Source organism: Zeus faber (genome assembly GCF_960531495.2).
Source record: "Zeus faber genome assembly, chromosome: 8".
NCBI classification, from domain to species: domain Eukaryota; kingdom Metazoa; phylum Chordata; class Actinopteri; order Zeiformes; family Zeidae; genus Zeus; species Zeus faber.
The window spans coordinates 15,819,086-15,834,526 of NC_137195.1; the positions used below are offsets into that span (position 1 = coordinate 15,819,086).

The window sequence follows — 15,441 nt, forward strand, 5'->3', positions numbered from 1 at the left end:
AACAAACGCATTCTTGCTGACTTGCAGCCCTGACTCTTGACTCGAGCGTCTCTCCCTGTCCGCTCGGTGACTGCGCCACGGCGACGTCAAGCGCCGCGGCAGCGCCACCGAGCGGACAGCGGCCGCCGGCGCGTGTTATTATTGCTTCGCCCGCCCGCCCGGCACGGCACCGCTTTGTGTTCAACCCTTTCGGGACGCGAGGCGACGGAGCGTGGGCTGCCGGTGGTTTTGGGGAAACGGCGTGGGGCGCCGGGCGAACCGCGGCTCTTCTGGCTCCCGCGGGTTGAAGGGCGCGGCGGCGCGGTCAAATGTGTACAATGTGTCCACCTCAAAGAGACACGCCGCGCGGATATTCCCGCGGAGATTCCCGCTGGAGAATCCCGCTGGAGATTCCCGCGGAGATTCCCTCCTGGAGCTACTCCCAACGTCAACAACCCAGGCCCCCGTGACCCCCCCCCCCCCCCCGCCCCGCACCCCCCCTTCACTGGGGATAACTTTTGCTTTAGCTATCGGTTTCTATTTCTCATAAACCTGGTTTCTTCCAGCGGTGAAATAAGTGAGCGGATAGACCGACGAGATACCCCGGGGAGTGAAATACTTTTCATAGTCCTCCGAGAGAGGATTTTTGGACATCGAGGCACCGTTAACATTATGAGTTCGCATCCTGTCTGTTTTTCTTTTTTTCTCTCTCTCTCTCTCTCTCTTTTTGACTACCGTGACAGTTAAACAGACGACCATGGAGGTGAACCTTGACGGGATCTTTGTCCAGAACAGCACCTACAACTACGACAATTATGAATATGAGGAGGAGTGCAAGCCTGGCCGCGGCGGTCGTTTTGAAGTTGTTTTCATCCCATTTCTCTATTCGGTGACGCTGCTGGTGGGACTTCTGGGAAACGGGCTGCTGCTGTTCCTTCTGTTCCAAAAGAGGCAGAATTTGAGTGTGATGGACATCTTCGCTCTCAACTGGGGTGTGGCTGATTGTCTGCTGTTGGTCACCCTCCCCTTCTGGTCTGCACAGGCCGCCCAGAGCGACGGATGGATCTTCGGCACCCCGCTCTGCAAGATCAATGGAGCTGTGTTCAATGTAGGTACCAGGCGATGATGATATTGAGCAAGTATGCTCCCACGAGAACGCTCAATTTGATTCTGTCCTTGCGACATTTCTGAGAAGTGGAAGCAAAGGGATGGTAGAAAGGGAGGGAATCGTCAATGTTAACTGTTGTAATTGACTTCAACATAAAAGGGATGAAGACTCGCAACTTTTGATAACTTTTGGCTTTTCGTTTTTGGCTGCAGAGACAGACGCACTGAAATGCTCCACATGTTGGTTACAGGCCATTAATTTATTATGCTGATATAAGCGTTATATTAGACAGGAAGTGGCGCCGCCCCTAGCGGTCGCCTGCGCCGGCGCTCCGGTTACTTTCTTACTCTTTAGTATTTTTTTCCTTTTTTTATCACAATGTTCGCCAGAAAAACATCAACAATTAACTCATACGACCGCGATGCACTCATGGATATAAAAATTTCCCTAAATGAACAACTTTGGGACTTTTTATCCGTGGGAGCAGAGTGGCCGGCAGAAATCCTACGCGGGAACACTCGCAACAACTACAACAACAAAAATGGAGTCGCTGTTCCACGAGCCGGCCCACGGAGGAAGCACCGAGGTAAACGAGGCGGCATTCGGGTCAGAATGAGGACGCAACCTTACCGTCCACCTCTGCCAAGCATCCTTCTTGCTAACGTCCAGTCCCTGGAGAACAAGATGGATGAACCTCGAGCGAGGATTCAATTCCAGCGAGACACGAGGAACTGTTGCGTCCTCTGCCTGACAGAAACATGGCTGAACCCACTGGTGCCAGATGAAGCCATACGTCCAGCCGAGGCCTTCTCCGTGTTCCGCGGCGACAGAACGGGAGAGTCGGGGAAATCCAAAGGTGGAGGCGTCTGCCTATTGGTAAACAACCGCTGGTGTAACGCCAACAACACCAAATTCCTCTCCCACTCCTGCTCGCCGAACCTGGAACAGCTGACCATACTATGCCGTCCATTTTATCTCCCCCGGGAATTCAGCACGGTCATCATTACAGCCGTTTATATCCCACCGCAAGCGGACACCGACGCAGCTCTGTCGGTTCTGTACGATGTGTTGTGCGGATTTCAGAACAGACATCCCGACGCGGCTGTGGTGGTGACTGGGGACTTTAACAGGGCCAACCTTAAAAAAGTTCTGCCGAATTTCCACCAACACATCACGTGTGCCACCAGGGGAGACAGAACTCTGGACCATTGTTACACTCCTTACAAGAACGGATACAAGCCCGTCTCGCTCCCTGCTTTCGGGAAATCAGATCACGCCGCGATCTCGCTGCTTCCTGTTTACAGGCCTCTGATCGCGCGGGATCTGGTGATGACGAGGGAAGTGAAGCGGTGGACGGACCAATCAGAGGCTGCGCTTCAGGACGCTCTGACTGACGTAGACTGGGACATGTTCCAAACAAGTTCAAGTGACGTCAGCGAGTTTACGGAGGCTGTAGTGAGTTTTGTGGCTACGCTCGCGGATGAAATCGTTCCCACGGTGAAAGTTCGGATATTTCCAAACCAGAAACCATGGGTTGATAAATCCATCCGCTGCGCTCTGAATGCGCGCACGGCCGCTTACAACGACGGACTTGTATCTGGTAACATGGACAATTACAAAGCGGCGTCGTACAATCTGCGGAGGGCGGTGAGGGACGCTAAACGGACGTACAGAGACACCGTGGAGCTGCAGATGGAGCGGGGGGACACAAGACGCTTGTGGCAGGGGCTGCGACCAATAACAAACTACAAGAGCAGCTCCTCCCCAGCCACGAGTGTGGACGCCTCCCTGGCCAACCAACTGAACTCCTTTTATGCGCGGTTCGAGTCTGGCAGCAGCACCGCTAGCTCGCCGGCTAATTGGAGTTACACCGCTGGGGACGAGCGCGCACTCTCAGTGTCGAGGTCAGGAGGGCTCTGATGCGGGTGAGCACCAGGAAAGCTGCGGGCCCAGATGGCATATCTGGACAAGTACTGAAGACCTGTGCTAACCAGCGAGCTCCGGTGTTCACCACAATATTCAACATCTCCCTGGCTGAATCAGTGGTCCCGTCCTGCTTCAAGAGGTCCACCGTCGTTCCTGTCCCGAAGATCGCCTCTCCAACCTGCCTGAATGACTACCGTCCGGTGGCCCTCACCTCGGTGGTCATGAAGTGTTTCGAGAGATTGATTAAGGATTACATCTGTGCCTCCCTCCCCCGCACCTTGGACCCGTTGCAGTTCGCGTACCGGCAGAACAGATCCACGGATGACGCGGTCTCCCAGGTACTGCACACCACGCTCACGCACCTGGATGGCCAGAAGGGGGCCTATGTGAGAATGCTGTTCATTGATTATAGTTCAGCTTTCAACACCATAGTTCCCACCAGACTGGCTGTCAAGCTGATGGAGCTAGGATTGAATGCTCCGCTGTGCACCTGGATCCTGGACTTCCTCACAGGCCGCCCCCAGGTGGTCAAGGTGGGGAAGTACATGTCAAGCTCCCTCACCCTGAACACAGGATCCCCCCAGGGCTGCGTCCTCAGCCCCCTACTGTACTCCCTGTACACACATGACTGTGTGGCCAGGTCCAGCTCCAACACCATCATCAAGTTTGCTGACGACACCGTGGTCGTGGGCCTGATCACCGACTGCGATGAGAAGGCCTACCGCGAGGAGGTGGCTGACCTGTCACTCTGGTGCCAGGACAACAGCCTACACCTGAACGTCAGCAAAACCAAGGAGCTGATTGTGGACTTTAGGCGTGGATCACAATCGAGGACGCACGCGCCCCTGTGGATTAATGGGACTTCTGTCGATAGGGTGAGCAGCTTCAGATATCTGGGAGTCCACATCACAGATGACTTAACATGGACTGTTCACACAGACACTCTGGTGAGAAAGGCGAGGCAGCGTCTCTACCACCTCAGGCAGCTGAGGAAATTCCGGGTCTCGGTGAGGATCCTCAAGTCCTTCTACTCTGGAGCAGTGGAGAGCATCCTGACAGGCAACATCACTGCCTGGTTTGGGAACTGTACTGCCCAGGACAGGCGGGCCCTGCAGAGGGTGGTGCGTTCAGCTGAACGTACCACTGGAACTACCCTCCCCCCCTTGCAGGAGTTATACGCCAGGAGGTGTAGTAGCAGAGCCCATAGGATCATGAAGGATCCTCATCACCCCAACAACGGACTGTTTCAGCTGCTGCGGTCAGGCAAGCGCCTCCGCAGTCACGCAGCGAGAACAGAGAGACTGAGACAGAGTTTTTTCCCGCACGCCATTAGAACTGTCAACGCTGACCTCACCAGGGGTCCTAACTGAGCCATGCACTAGGCTCCACTACCTACTGTACTGTATGTAGCATACTGTACCGCATACTGTATCACTGTTCAGGGTTGTTCGTGATGCCGTATTGCTGCGCCGTACTGTTGTATACTGTGCTGTATTATCCCAAACACTACCTCACATTCACATTCACATGCCACTTTAATTCACATGCCACTTTAAATGCACATATCTGTATATACATAGGCATATTCCTTCTATCTATTCCATTTTATTTCAATTTACTTTTATTGTATTTTATTCTATATATTTTTTATCTTATTCTATAAGTATTCCACTTACTGTATTACGTTTTAGGAGTCAGTTAGTCGGTCTATTAGAAAGGAATTTTCCACTTTTTATTTTATTTTATTTTTTAATTTTTTCCTAGGACATAGTGTGTGCTATCACCGGGTGCGTTGCATTACATTTCACTGCATATATGTATGGAAGTATGTATATGTATGTGACAAATAAAAATCTTGAATCTCTTGAATCTTGAATCTTGAAGTGTATCATTCATGCATTGCAGGATGATGCATGCATGCATTGCTTATCCTGTATTGCCATCAATACATTTGTCCTTCTCTAAATCATGACCTATGTCTCTGTTTCTTTCTCCCACCTTCTCTGTGCTCCCAGATTAACTTCTACTGCGGCATCTTCCTGCTGGCCTGCATCAGTCTAGACCGCTATCTCTCCATCGTCCACGCTACGCAGATGTACTCCCGCAAGAAGCCCTGGTTAATCCAGGCAAGCTGCCTGATGGTCTGGCTCCTCTCCCTGCTCCTCTCCATCCCCGACTTTGTCTTCTTGGAGGCTGGAAAAGGTGCCCGGCCAAACGGAAATACGGAGTGTCTTCACAACTACCCGCCTGCCTCCCTATCAGCGCTTGACTGGCGTCTGGCGTCACGGCGGCTGTACCATGTTGTCGGCTTCCTCCTGCCCTCCGCTGTCCTGATTTTCTGCAGCTCCTTTATCATGTGTCAGCGAGGCTCCCAAAAACAGAGAGTCAGCGTAAGGTTAATTCTGGCTGTGATCATGGTCTTCTTTCTCTGCTGGATGCCATACAACATCTTCCTCATGGCGGACACCTTCCAGGACAAGTCTAAAGCACCAGACGAGGATGGATTGGCATCCGGTTTCTGTGTCCAGCCCAGAACCTCACTGGAGAATAGTCTGATGGTTACTTCTACACTTGGCTGCTTTCACGCCTGCCTCAACCCTCTGCTCTATTTTGGCCTCTGCCAAAACATCAGGAAAAGGTTGTCGGACATGCTGAGGGGTGCAGTGGGGTCACAGGAGGATTCCAGGAACTCTCTGTGGGAGTTGGCTTTGTAGAAGAACGTCTGCCTGAGGGGCAGGCCCATGAGAAGGTCATGTTGAACCAGGTGACAAGCACTGACCAACAGCTACAGGCCAACACAAGCTAATACGAGGGAATGACAAATCTGTGACTCATCTGCAATTCTGTCCCCAAACAGAAAGTTAATGTGAGGGTCATGGGGTGGAGGACCTTACTCAACAACGTTATGAATGACAGTGACATCCTTCTGAAAGGGGTTTTCCCAATTTACACTTTAATTGTAAGCTTTTTATATCTTAATTAATGTGACATGGTGTTTTCCATTTGGTTTTACTTATATCTGTTTTCTACTCCACTTTTAGTTTTTTACTTTATATCACCATTTATTCCGTTAATAATAAAATTGTTTGCTGACAATCATTGAAATCATTGAATTGAAAGAAAGGACTTTTTCGTGACAAAGATAATCAATGCTGGTTGGTCAAGTGGGCACAGTTTAGCATTTGTTCTTGTGCGACTATTTATAAGCTTTTACTACAGTATTATCAGTGTTGATTACATTACTATTACTATTAAATAAAATTACATTTTACATTCTGACAATAAATGACAATTCACTTTCACATTTAAGTTATTATAGTGGAATATCCCAGAACATATTGGACACCGTGGGAATTCCAAGAGTGAGCAGATTCGAGTCTGTGCTTGCCAGGGAATAAACACCATAGTCTTCTCTTCTTTCCCCGTTCAAGATTTTGTTGGGTTTCATTGTTCCAATATGTTGTTTGGCCCACAGCAGACAAGATGACACAAGCAGTGCTATGATGTCAGCAATCAGGTGACAGAACAGTATGCAGAAGGGGAAAAAAAGGAGAGAGAGAGAGAGAGAGACTTGACTTTGAAGGTTCCTTATTATTAGTAAGTGGTGTCACAACAGCAGAAACTTGATTACGAACAAATATGTAGAAGTAGAATAATCTTTCATTGTCACACGACACGTCACTACAACATATGCCTACACACACACATAGATGGTGGCCAGTGAAATGGGTTCTCTGCATTTAACCCAACCTGGCTTGTCCTTCCTCCGGGGGGCGGGGGGGTGGCAGCCAGGAGCAGTGGGCAGCATTCAACGATGCGCCTGTGGACCTGGTTCCATATGTCCATTGCTGGTCAAATGATGATGATGTGTATGTTTTTGGTGGAGGTCCTTACTGATGTTAGTTGGAGGAAACCCCACGTGGGCACAGGGAGAACATGCAAACTCCACACAGAAAGGCCCCTAATTTAGAGATAACCCACTGGAGCAGGGTGCCAACAGCGCCCCAGGCGGGAGTTGAACCCAGGACCTTCTTGCTGTGAGGCAGCATTGTGCAACTGGGCACTGGAACCAAAAAACAACAAAAATAAAGACAAACCACAGGAAAATCACAGGTCCGTAATGAATATTAAGAGTACAAATATCTTCAGAGATAACTAGGTAGCAGGGATCTGTTGATTTCTTCACCAGGTTTGAGACAGCTGTTCACTATAAGGACAGCTCCCTTTGTAGCCCAGACTTCCTCCTTTGTATAGTTTACCTCCTTGGAGAGAGAGAGAGAGAGAGAGAGAGAGAGAGAGAGAGAGAGAGAGAGAGAGAGAGAGAGAGAAATCACAGCTACCACAGGAAAATCAGGTTAATAATGAGGGAATCATTCTGGGCAAAGCACAGCACCTCCCCAGCACCCGAAACACTTTTGAAAGTGTCCAATTTTGTCAGTCAGTTTGTAAAAACTCAAACTCCACCCTGAGGGAGAGAGAAAACCAATCGTCATCTGGGCTGGATCCACTGACCCCTGACCCCTCACAGCGTTCTTCCTGCTTTTCCAAATAGCCAGTTTGCCCACCCCTGAAACAGTGTTCACCAGGAATGGACAGATTTGTTTGACACAGTGTAAACTGGACCGAAAATAAAAAGTTTAAAAGAGTAGCTCTCCTCCAGACCCTGAACCCACCGCTCCAGTAGCCCAAACAGCCCCTTCAGTCTAGGACACAGAACAAACAGGTGCTGCAGCGTCTACCTCTCAGGGCAGAAGATACATCCCACCACTGTGCTGGAATCCAGGCATGCCAGAAACCCGTTTGTGGCTACCACCCATGCATGATCCTCCACTGGAGGTCGCCCTTCCGTTTGTTGACGGGGGGCTTGTACAGAGATCGCGAGCGGCCAGTAGGTAAGGCAGAGTGCGGTTCTCCATAAAAGCCCTATAGGGCACTGGCAGGGAAGCACAGACTTCATCCATTAACCTGTGCAGCAGTCTGGAGAATCTGATGCCCATTGTCTCCATGAGCTGCTCCACGGAAGCCTTCAGCAGAGGACCTAACTTGACACACCCAGCCCTGTGCAAGCTGGAGCGCAGGCTGGAGGAGGAAAGCAGCCCAGGGGCCAGCAGTGGTTCCCAAACAAGGGCTCCCCAAACAGCCACATCCCAGGGGTAATTATGGTGTTACGGTTGACCTTAAAAACCTGGCATGACTGCAGCACTGCCTGGTAGAAGGGAGTCAGCCCTGTTAAGTCCATCCCCTCGGTCCACAGCAGGAACAGTTGCTTGTCATCAGCCTCTGTGCCATTTGGAGGCGGAATGCCGTGACCTTGGATGCAATGTCAATGAGGCCTTGACCGCCCTCCTGGACTGGTAGATACTGGTAGATACTAGCACTGGATCAGCTGCTCTGATCCAGTGCTGACCGTACCAGAAAAAGTTCACAATGGCCCTCTAGATCTCCTCTAGCAGGCCTCTGGGTGGATGCAGAACGGTTAGTCTGTGCCATAAGGTCGAGGCAACCAAGTTATTAGCAACCAGTACCCTCCCCCTGTAAGACAACTGGGGTAGCAGCCATTTCCACCTAGACAGTCTGGCACCCACCTTCTCCACCAGACCCTACCAGTTCTGCATCTGGTACTGCTTTGAGCCCAAAAACACCCCCAAAACCTTCATTCCTCTATTTTCCCACCTCAGGCCCCCTGGTAACCTGGGAGTCATTTTCCCCTCCCACCTCCCCATCTACAAGGCCTCGCTTTTTTCCCAGTTTACCTTAGCAGATGAGGCCATCTGATACATTCTTAAGCAAACTACTAACCTCTGGACATCATCCTGGTTGGTAATGAAAACGTTGACATTGTCTGCATAAGCGAAGATGACCAGAGGAAGCCTCTGTGGTAGACCCAGTTGGGAGAGCCCACTCAGTCTGTTTCTTAAAATGTATAGAAAAGGTTCTATAGCAAGGGAGTAAAGTTGCCCAGAGATGGGACGGCCCTATCTGATCCCTCTCTGTACAGGGAGTGGATGGCTCAACCCCACACCCACCTTGATCATGCAGGATGCTCCCCTGTAAAGGAGATGTACATAGTTAAGAAACCCTTACCCAAATCCAAATGCCTTCAAGGTTGAAAATAAAATGCCATGGTCCACAAGGTCAAAAGCTGACTTTAATGCTATTGTCCTTAATAGATCTGCCTGGTACGCAATAAGACTGGTCTTTGAAAATCCACAGCTCTAAAACAAAAACAAAAACCCCTCACATATTGCATTTCCTGTCAGAAATGTGCAAAAAAAGTTTCACCACCTTCAAATGTGGTGATGGTTTAGGGTGAATGGTGTTGAGGTGTTATCTGAACCCTTACTAGAATGGTTTCAATGTGGTCGGTAATGTTTGAACTTAAATACACATGGAAGCATTCTGCATTGCATTCAGCATTCTGAATCATCTTGACTCCATTATTCATCACATTTTGGTCTTTGTTTCTCTGCTTATCATTAATGCTATTTTTGTTAACTATCAAACCAATAAAAGTAGAATTGGCATGGCTGTGTGCACGTGTGAACATTATATACATGTGTAACAAGTCTCTTGTCGGTTGAGGTGTAGAGATGGACCAGGAGACAGGTAGAACACAAACCAGCCTTAGCTGGGCTTTAATACAAACATAATTCAAGACGTTTGTCTGAAAAGACAAATGTTTTCGTCACCAGTGTTGGGTGCTGTCTGGACTGGGACCCAGCCTTGCTGTCAGGAGAGAGGTGAAACCACAGCCGCTTTTAAAGACTCCTAATAACCCGAATCTCCTGCAGCTGCGTCCCCTGGCCGGGCCATGGCCCCCGCTCAAAGCCGCCGGAGGTCCAGTACCATGCCCCCACGCCACTGCTGGTCCCATCGGCCCCATACTTTGCACGGATCCCGTGGGGGACCCGAGCCACCACCCGCCCGAGTCTGGTTTGCCAGTGCTGAGTCTCCCCACCTGCAGATGGCGCCAAATCCCCACTACTACAGCATGGTAAAATAACTAATGGATGAATTTGATAAGCTTCACAGGTTTACATTATGGGGGGAGAAAGACAGGCTGTTGCAGCATGACATGTCTCCTGACGAAGGAAAGCCGAAGTTAAAAATAAACCTTGTGGTAAATCAGTGGATGAAGTAACAGGAGCACTGTGTAAGATTCTCTAATGTGCCTCCAACTGTTTACAAGGCCAGTGATCAACCACCGTGCGTGAACAATGCAATTCATTCATCAATTTACCTACCCTACATATGTATCAGGCTAACCTTTAAGTCCAATCAAAATATATTTACTATTTGTTCCCACTTAGATTTACTTTGGTGAAGGTGAGCGACAGGTCAGGACAACACTATCCTCATTTATCATTTTTAAATGTAATTATAATCAGTTTTATCAGTTATAATTTTACTGCTTATGGAACGATTTCATAACATGGCTTAGTTAAAGGGCAGATCAATAGGGAAATGCATTGCTATTTAAAGTTGTTCACTACTAGCAGAGTTGTGTAAATAACGTAATACCAGGCGCTATACCAGACATTCTCACATAAAGCTCCTTTAAAAATATTTCTAAGTCAACTTTAATTGATCTGATGTTATCTAATAGAAGTGATAGAATTGTTTCTTCTGGTGTCTTTGACCTGAGGATAAGTGACCACTGCCCCACAGCCTGCATTCGGGATACACGACTAAAGAAGGTTCAACTGCAAGTTGCTGTTAAGAGAAATTTTAGAAAATTGAATGAACAGGCCTTCTTACATGATCTTATCTATAGTGATATTTCAAATACATTAGAAATCCCGAACGTTGTTCTCGCACTTGATCATTTTATGAATACCTTCAACTCAGTGGTGAACAAACATGCCCTGTTTAAAAAGAACTAAAGAGGACTGAAGGTCTAGTCCTTGATTCACCTCTGAACTATTATCCTTGTTCAAATTGAAGAATAAAGCTTGGGTCCTAGCTAAAAAATCTGAAAACCCTTCCCATTGGCTTGCTTTTAGGTATTTCAAAAATAAATTGACATTGTCAATGAGGAAAGCTAAATCTGATTATTATTTGAAAAATCAAAAAACATCTTGTTATTCAAATCAAATCTGGTTTCAGGGCTCATCACAGCACAACCTCTGCAACATCGTCAATTTGAAATTATATTGTGATAGTGGTGGATAAAAAGAATCATCGTGCTGCTCTGTTAATCGACCTATCAAAAGTCTTCGATACAGTCGTACATTCCCTGCTTTTACACAGACTGCTTATAGATGGTTCCAAAACGACCTCTCTGATAGACAGCAGTGTGTGAGGAACGGGTCATGTTCAATCTACATTTTTACGGATAACAAAAGTTTTCCCTCAAGGTTTGATTTTAGGACTGGTCCTTTTCACAGTTAATATCAATGCTATTGCCCAGTCTTTGAATACCTGTAGTGTCCATCTGTATGCAGATGACACTATCTTATATGGTTGGGCTGACAATAGCCATACATTTGGCTATTGACAATCTGCAACTTTCTTAAAATGTTCTTCGAAAGGCACTTATCGATGTCAAACTTGTTTTAAATCCTGAAAAAAACAAAATATATGCTATTCACAAGAGCTAAGGAAATCGATAATAGCAAACTTCAAATTAGCACTTTACTCTGTACAGCTATTGAAAGAGCCCCACACTATAAATATTAAGGCATCTGGATTGATGATAAACTCACTTTTAAAGTTCATATTGATAAACTGGCTAAAAAGCTGCCGGGACATTTTAAAAATATGCATACAAACCTCAGTGTTTTAGAATGTAATTTTTTAAACTAGTAATTGCTTTAACCAATGTTGATGTTTGTGTTCTTATTGTCTATTTTTTTTTTCTGCCTAATGCGATCTCGGCATCATTGAAAATGAGGGTTCATCCCTCAATGTATCCCGAGAACTAAATAACGGTGAAATGAAATGTGCCTTGGCAATTCTTGGCCCATTCGATCTGAGATTTCATGACCTGAGTAAGACAATTAATTAAATACCTACATGGGTGGGGCTCAGACAGATAAGAGACCTAGGATCCCTCCTCCTGGTCCCACATGCATTATCTGTGAGTAGAATATATACAAGATATACTTACAACAAAGTTGCCATATACTATGTCTTATGGCATCATGATGGCAAATGATAATAACAGCGTTTTTACATGTGGAAAATGCAAATTAGCATAGCTACAATATAGTGGTACACAAATATTATACAGAATTGAGAAGAATCTGATGTAAATTCTACTTGCATTCCTATTTCTACATATTTTTTACTTTGCTTAGCTGTATAGGTGTTCCTGGTGCTCATCTAACTCTCTTTCCTGCTCAGATAGCGATGGAGTTAGAGGTGTGTCCAGACTCAGACCAGCTGGAGCTCCTTCTGTTGCTTGCAGTAGATCGCATCCTGAAGTTGGTCTCCATCTTGCAGCCCAGAGATCTCAAAATGTCCATGAGCTGGCGACGGAATTTCACGCCCACAAAGGCGTACAGCACAGGGTTAAGACTGCAGTGGAGATAGCTCAGGCAGGAAGTGACAATCATGGTGTTTTCCATAGATGTTCTCATCTCACAGGTATCTGTAAGGGTGTCGTTGGAATAGAGCGTCTCCACCATCAGGGTGATGTTGTATGGTGTCCAGCAGGCAAAGAAGGCCACCACTAAGGCGAAGATGACCCTTACAGCTCTCTGTTTCTGGAGGCCCTGGGAGCCTCGCCGGAGCCGCAGCAGGATGCAGGAGTAGCAGAAGACCAGGACGGCGGAGGGCAGGAGGAAGCCGACGATGTGGTACAGCAGCCGTGACGCCAGACGCCAGTCAAGGGCTGACAGGGAGGCAGGCGGGTAGTTGTGAAGACACTCCATTTTGCCGTTTGGCCTGTCGTCTTTCACAGCCTCCAAGAAGACAAAGTCGGGGATGGAGAGGAGCAGGGAGAAGAGCCAGACCAACAGGCAGCTGGCCTGGATTAACCAGGGCTTCCTGCGGGAGTACATCTGCGTAGCGTGGACGATGGAGAGGTAGCGGTCGAGACTGATGCACGCCAACAGGAAGATGCCGCAGTAGAAGTTAATCTAGGAGGACAGAGAAGGGGTGTATAAACTTAACTTTTATGTTCAATATCATTTCAAGAACTCTTTGAGTGCTGCTTCCTACCGTGAATGTTGTTCCAATGATTTTGCAGAGAGGGGTCCCGAAACTCCATCCATCCTTTTGAACGGCTTGTGCGGCCCAGAAGGGGAGGGTCAACAGCAGCAGGTTGTCTGCCACTGCCAGGTGCAGGATGAAGGTATCTGCGACGCTCCAATGCAGCCATCCCTGAGCCAGAACCCCCAAAAGCAGGCCATTCCCCACTAGGCCCACAATCAGTGCCAGGGAGTACAGAACTGGGATACACACAGCCTCAAAATTCCTGCTGAAGTCCAAATCACATACCACACCTTGGCAACACGTGTAATTTTCTTCAGTGGAGACATTCTCAAAATATTCATACAATTCCAAGGAAAGTTTGTCATCAGGATTCAGTGTGAGAACTTCACCAATGGCCATTGCAGAGGTCTGAAAAAAACCACATACATAAATAAATAAATAAACAAATAAATAAACAAATAAACAAACAAACAAACAAACAAACAAACAAACAAATAAATAAATATATATATATATATATATATATATATATATATATATATATATATATATACAGAATATATGTATGTATATATACACCGATCAGCCACAACATTAAAACCACTGACAGGTAAAGTGAATAACATTGCTCTTCTCATTCCAATGGCACCTGTCATATTAGGCAGCAAGTGAACATCAGTTCTAGTACCACTGAGTCAGTTCAGTACCACTGCGTCAGAGCATCTCCAAAACGGTCGCTCTTGTGGACTCTTCCCAGTATGCAGTGCTTACAGTAGTACCTATCAAAAGTGGTCCAAGGAAGGACAATCGGTGAACCTGCGACAGGGTCATGGGCGCCCATGAGCTCATTGATGCACGTGGAAAGCGAAGTCTAGCCCGTCTGGTCCGATCCCACAGAAGAGCTACTGTAGCACTAATTGCTGAAGAAGTTAATGCTGCTATGATAGAAAGGTGTCAGAACACACAGTGCATCACAGTTTGCTTCGTATGGGGCTGCCTAGCCATCAGAGTGCCCATGCTGACCCCTGTCCACCACCGAAAGCGCCTACAATGGTGTGTGAGTGTCAGAGCTGGACCATGGAGCAATGGAAGAAGGTGGCCTGGTCTGATGAATCACGTTTTCTTCTACTTCTTTCTTCATCCATCATGTGGATGGCCAGGGTCAGGGATCCGATCCCCTCAAGCATCTGTGAATGGGATGTGTTGTAACAACAAGCCCGATCCATGGGGGCCCCACCTCGCAACTTGATATGCTGCTAACGTCTTGGTGCAGGTACCACAGGACACCTTCAGAGGTCTTGTGGAGACCATGCCTCAACGGGTCAGAGCTGTTTTGGCAGCACGAGGGGGAACTACACAATATTAGTTGTTATTAGTGGTGGTTTTAATGTTGTGGCTGATCGGTGTGTGTATATATATATATATATATACATATTTATATATATATATATACTATACACACACCCACATACAAAGCATATATTTATTTACATATTTTCATATTGTTCAAGATTCAAGATTCAAGATTCAAGAGGTTTATTCGTCACATACATACAGTATACATACTTCCATACATATATGCAATGAAATGTCAACGCAACGCACCCGGTCATTACGCACAATGTGTTTTAGACTGAACACAATAGCTACCTAAAAAATTCTACTTGACTAACTAACTGATTCCTAAAACGCAATGCAGTAAGTAAGTCAAATAATATAGAATAAAATAAAATAAGAACTCAAAGGTAATGCAGATTGGGGGTACAAAATGGAAATAAAGGTAATAGACTTATGTATATGGGACAGGCTATTATGTATATACACATATGTGCATTAAAGTGGCACATATGTGCATACAGTACAGTACACAACAGCAATACAGTAACTCCGAACAGAACAGCAATACAGCACAGTATGCAGTAACCCAGAACAGTGATACAGTACGCAGTACAGTATGCTACATACGGAGGCGCTTGCCTGTGTTGTATTCATTCGGACACATGATGGCACTGTGTGAATTTCATGTCCAGTGCCCCAGTGTCATTTTAATAATTTTAATGATGTATACATGTGTATTTGTTTAAAAGAAAAATATTATTCTAACTTGCTGGCAGTTCTGCTGCCAAAAAAGTAAATGGTTGCAGCCATTGTTAAGAGTAAGCACATTTTAGTGTTTTTTGTATTTTTCAAGCTTAATGTGTCATGACGTTTCACTGCATATATGTATGTATATGTATGTGACAAGTAACCTCTTGAATCTTGAATCTTGA

The 15,441-nt window shown here is 46.8% G+C and overlaps 2 protein-coding genes across 2 annotated transcripts; one reads left to right on the forward strand and one right to left on the reverse strand.

Moving 5' to 3' along the window:
- Positions 1-736: 736 nt before the first annotated feature.
- On the forward strand, positions 737-5,727 carry LOC307233450 (C-X-C chemokine receptor type 3-like; the record flags this gene model as incomplete). The annotated part of the gene is made up of 2 exons (XM_080004783.1): positions 737-1,087; positions 5,029-5,727. The coding sequence occupies 2 exons, from the start codon at positions 737-739 to the stop codon at positions 5,725-5,727; spliced, it is 1,050 nt and encodes a 349-aa protein (XP_079860909.1).
- A 6,627-nt stretch (positions 5,728-12,354) lies between these two features.
- On the reverse strand, positions 12,355-13,570 carry cxcr3.1 (chemokine (C-X-C motif) receptor 3, tandem duplicate 1; the record flags this gene model as incomplete). Its single annotated transcript, XM_080004784.1, has 2 exons — positions 12,355-13,095; positions 13,178-13,570. 2 exons carry the CDS (start codon positions 13,568-13,570, stop codon positions 12,355-12,357), a joined length of 1,134 nt encoding a protein of 377 aa, XP_079860910.1.
- Between the last annotated feature and the right edge of the window lie 1,871 nt (positions 13,571-15,441).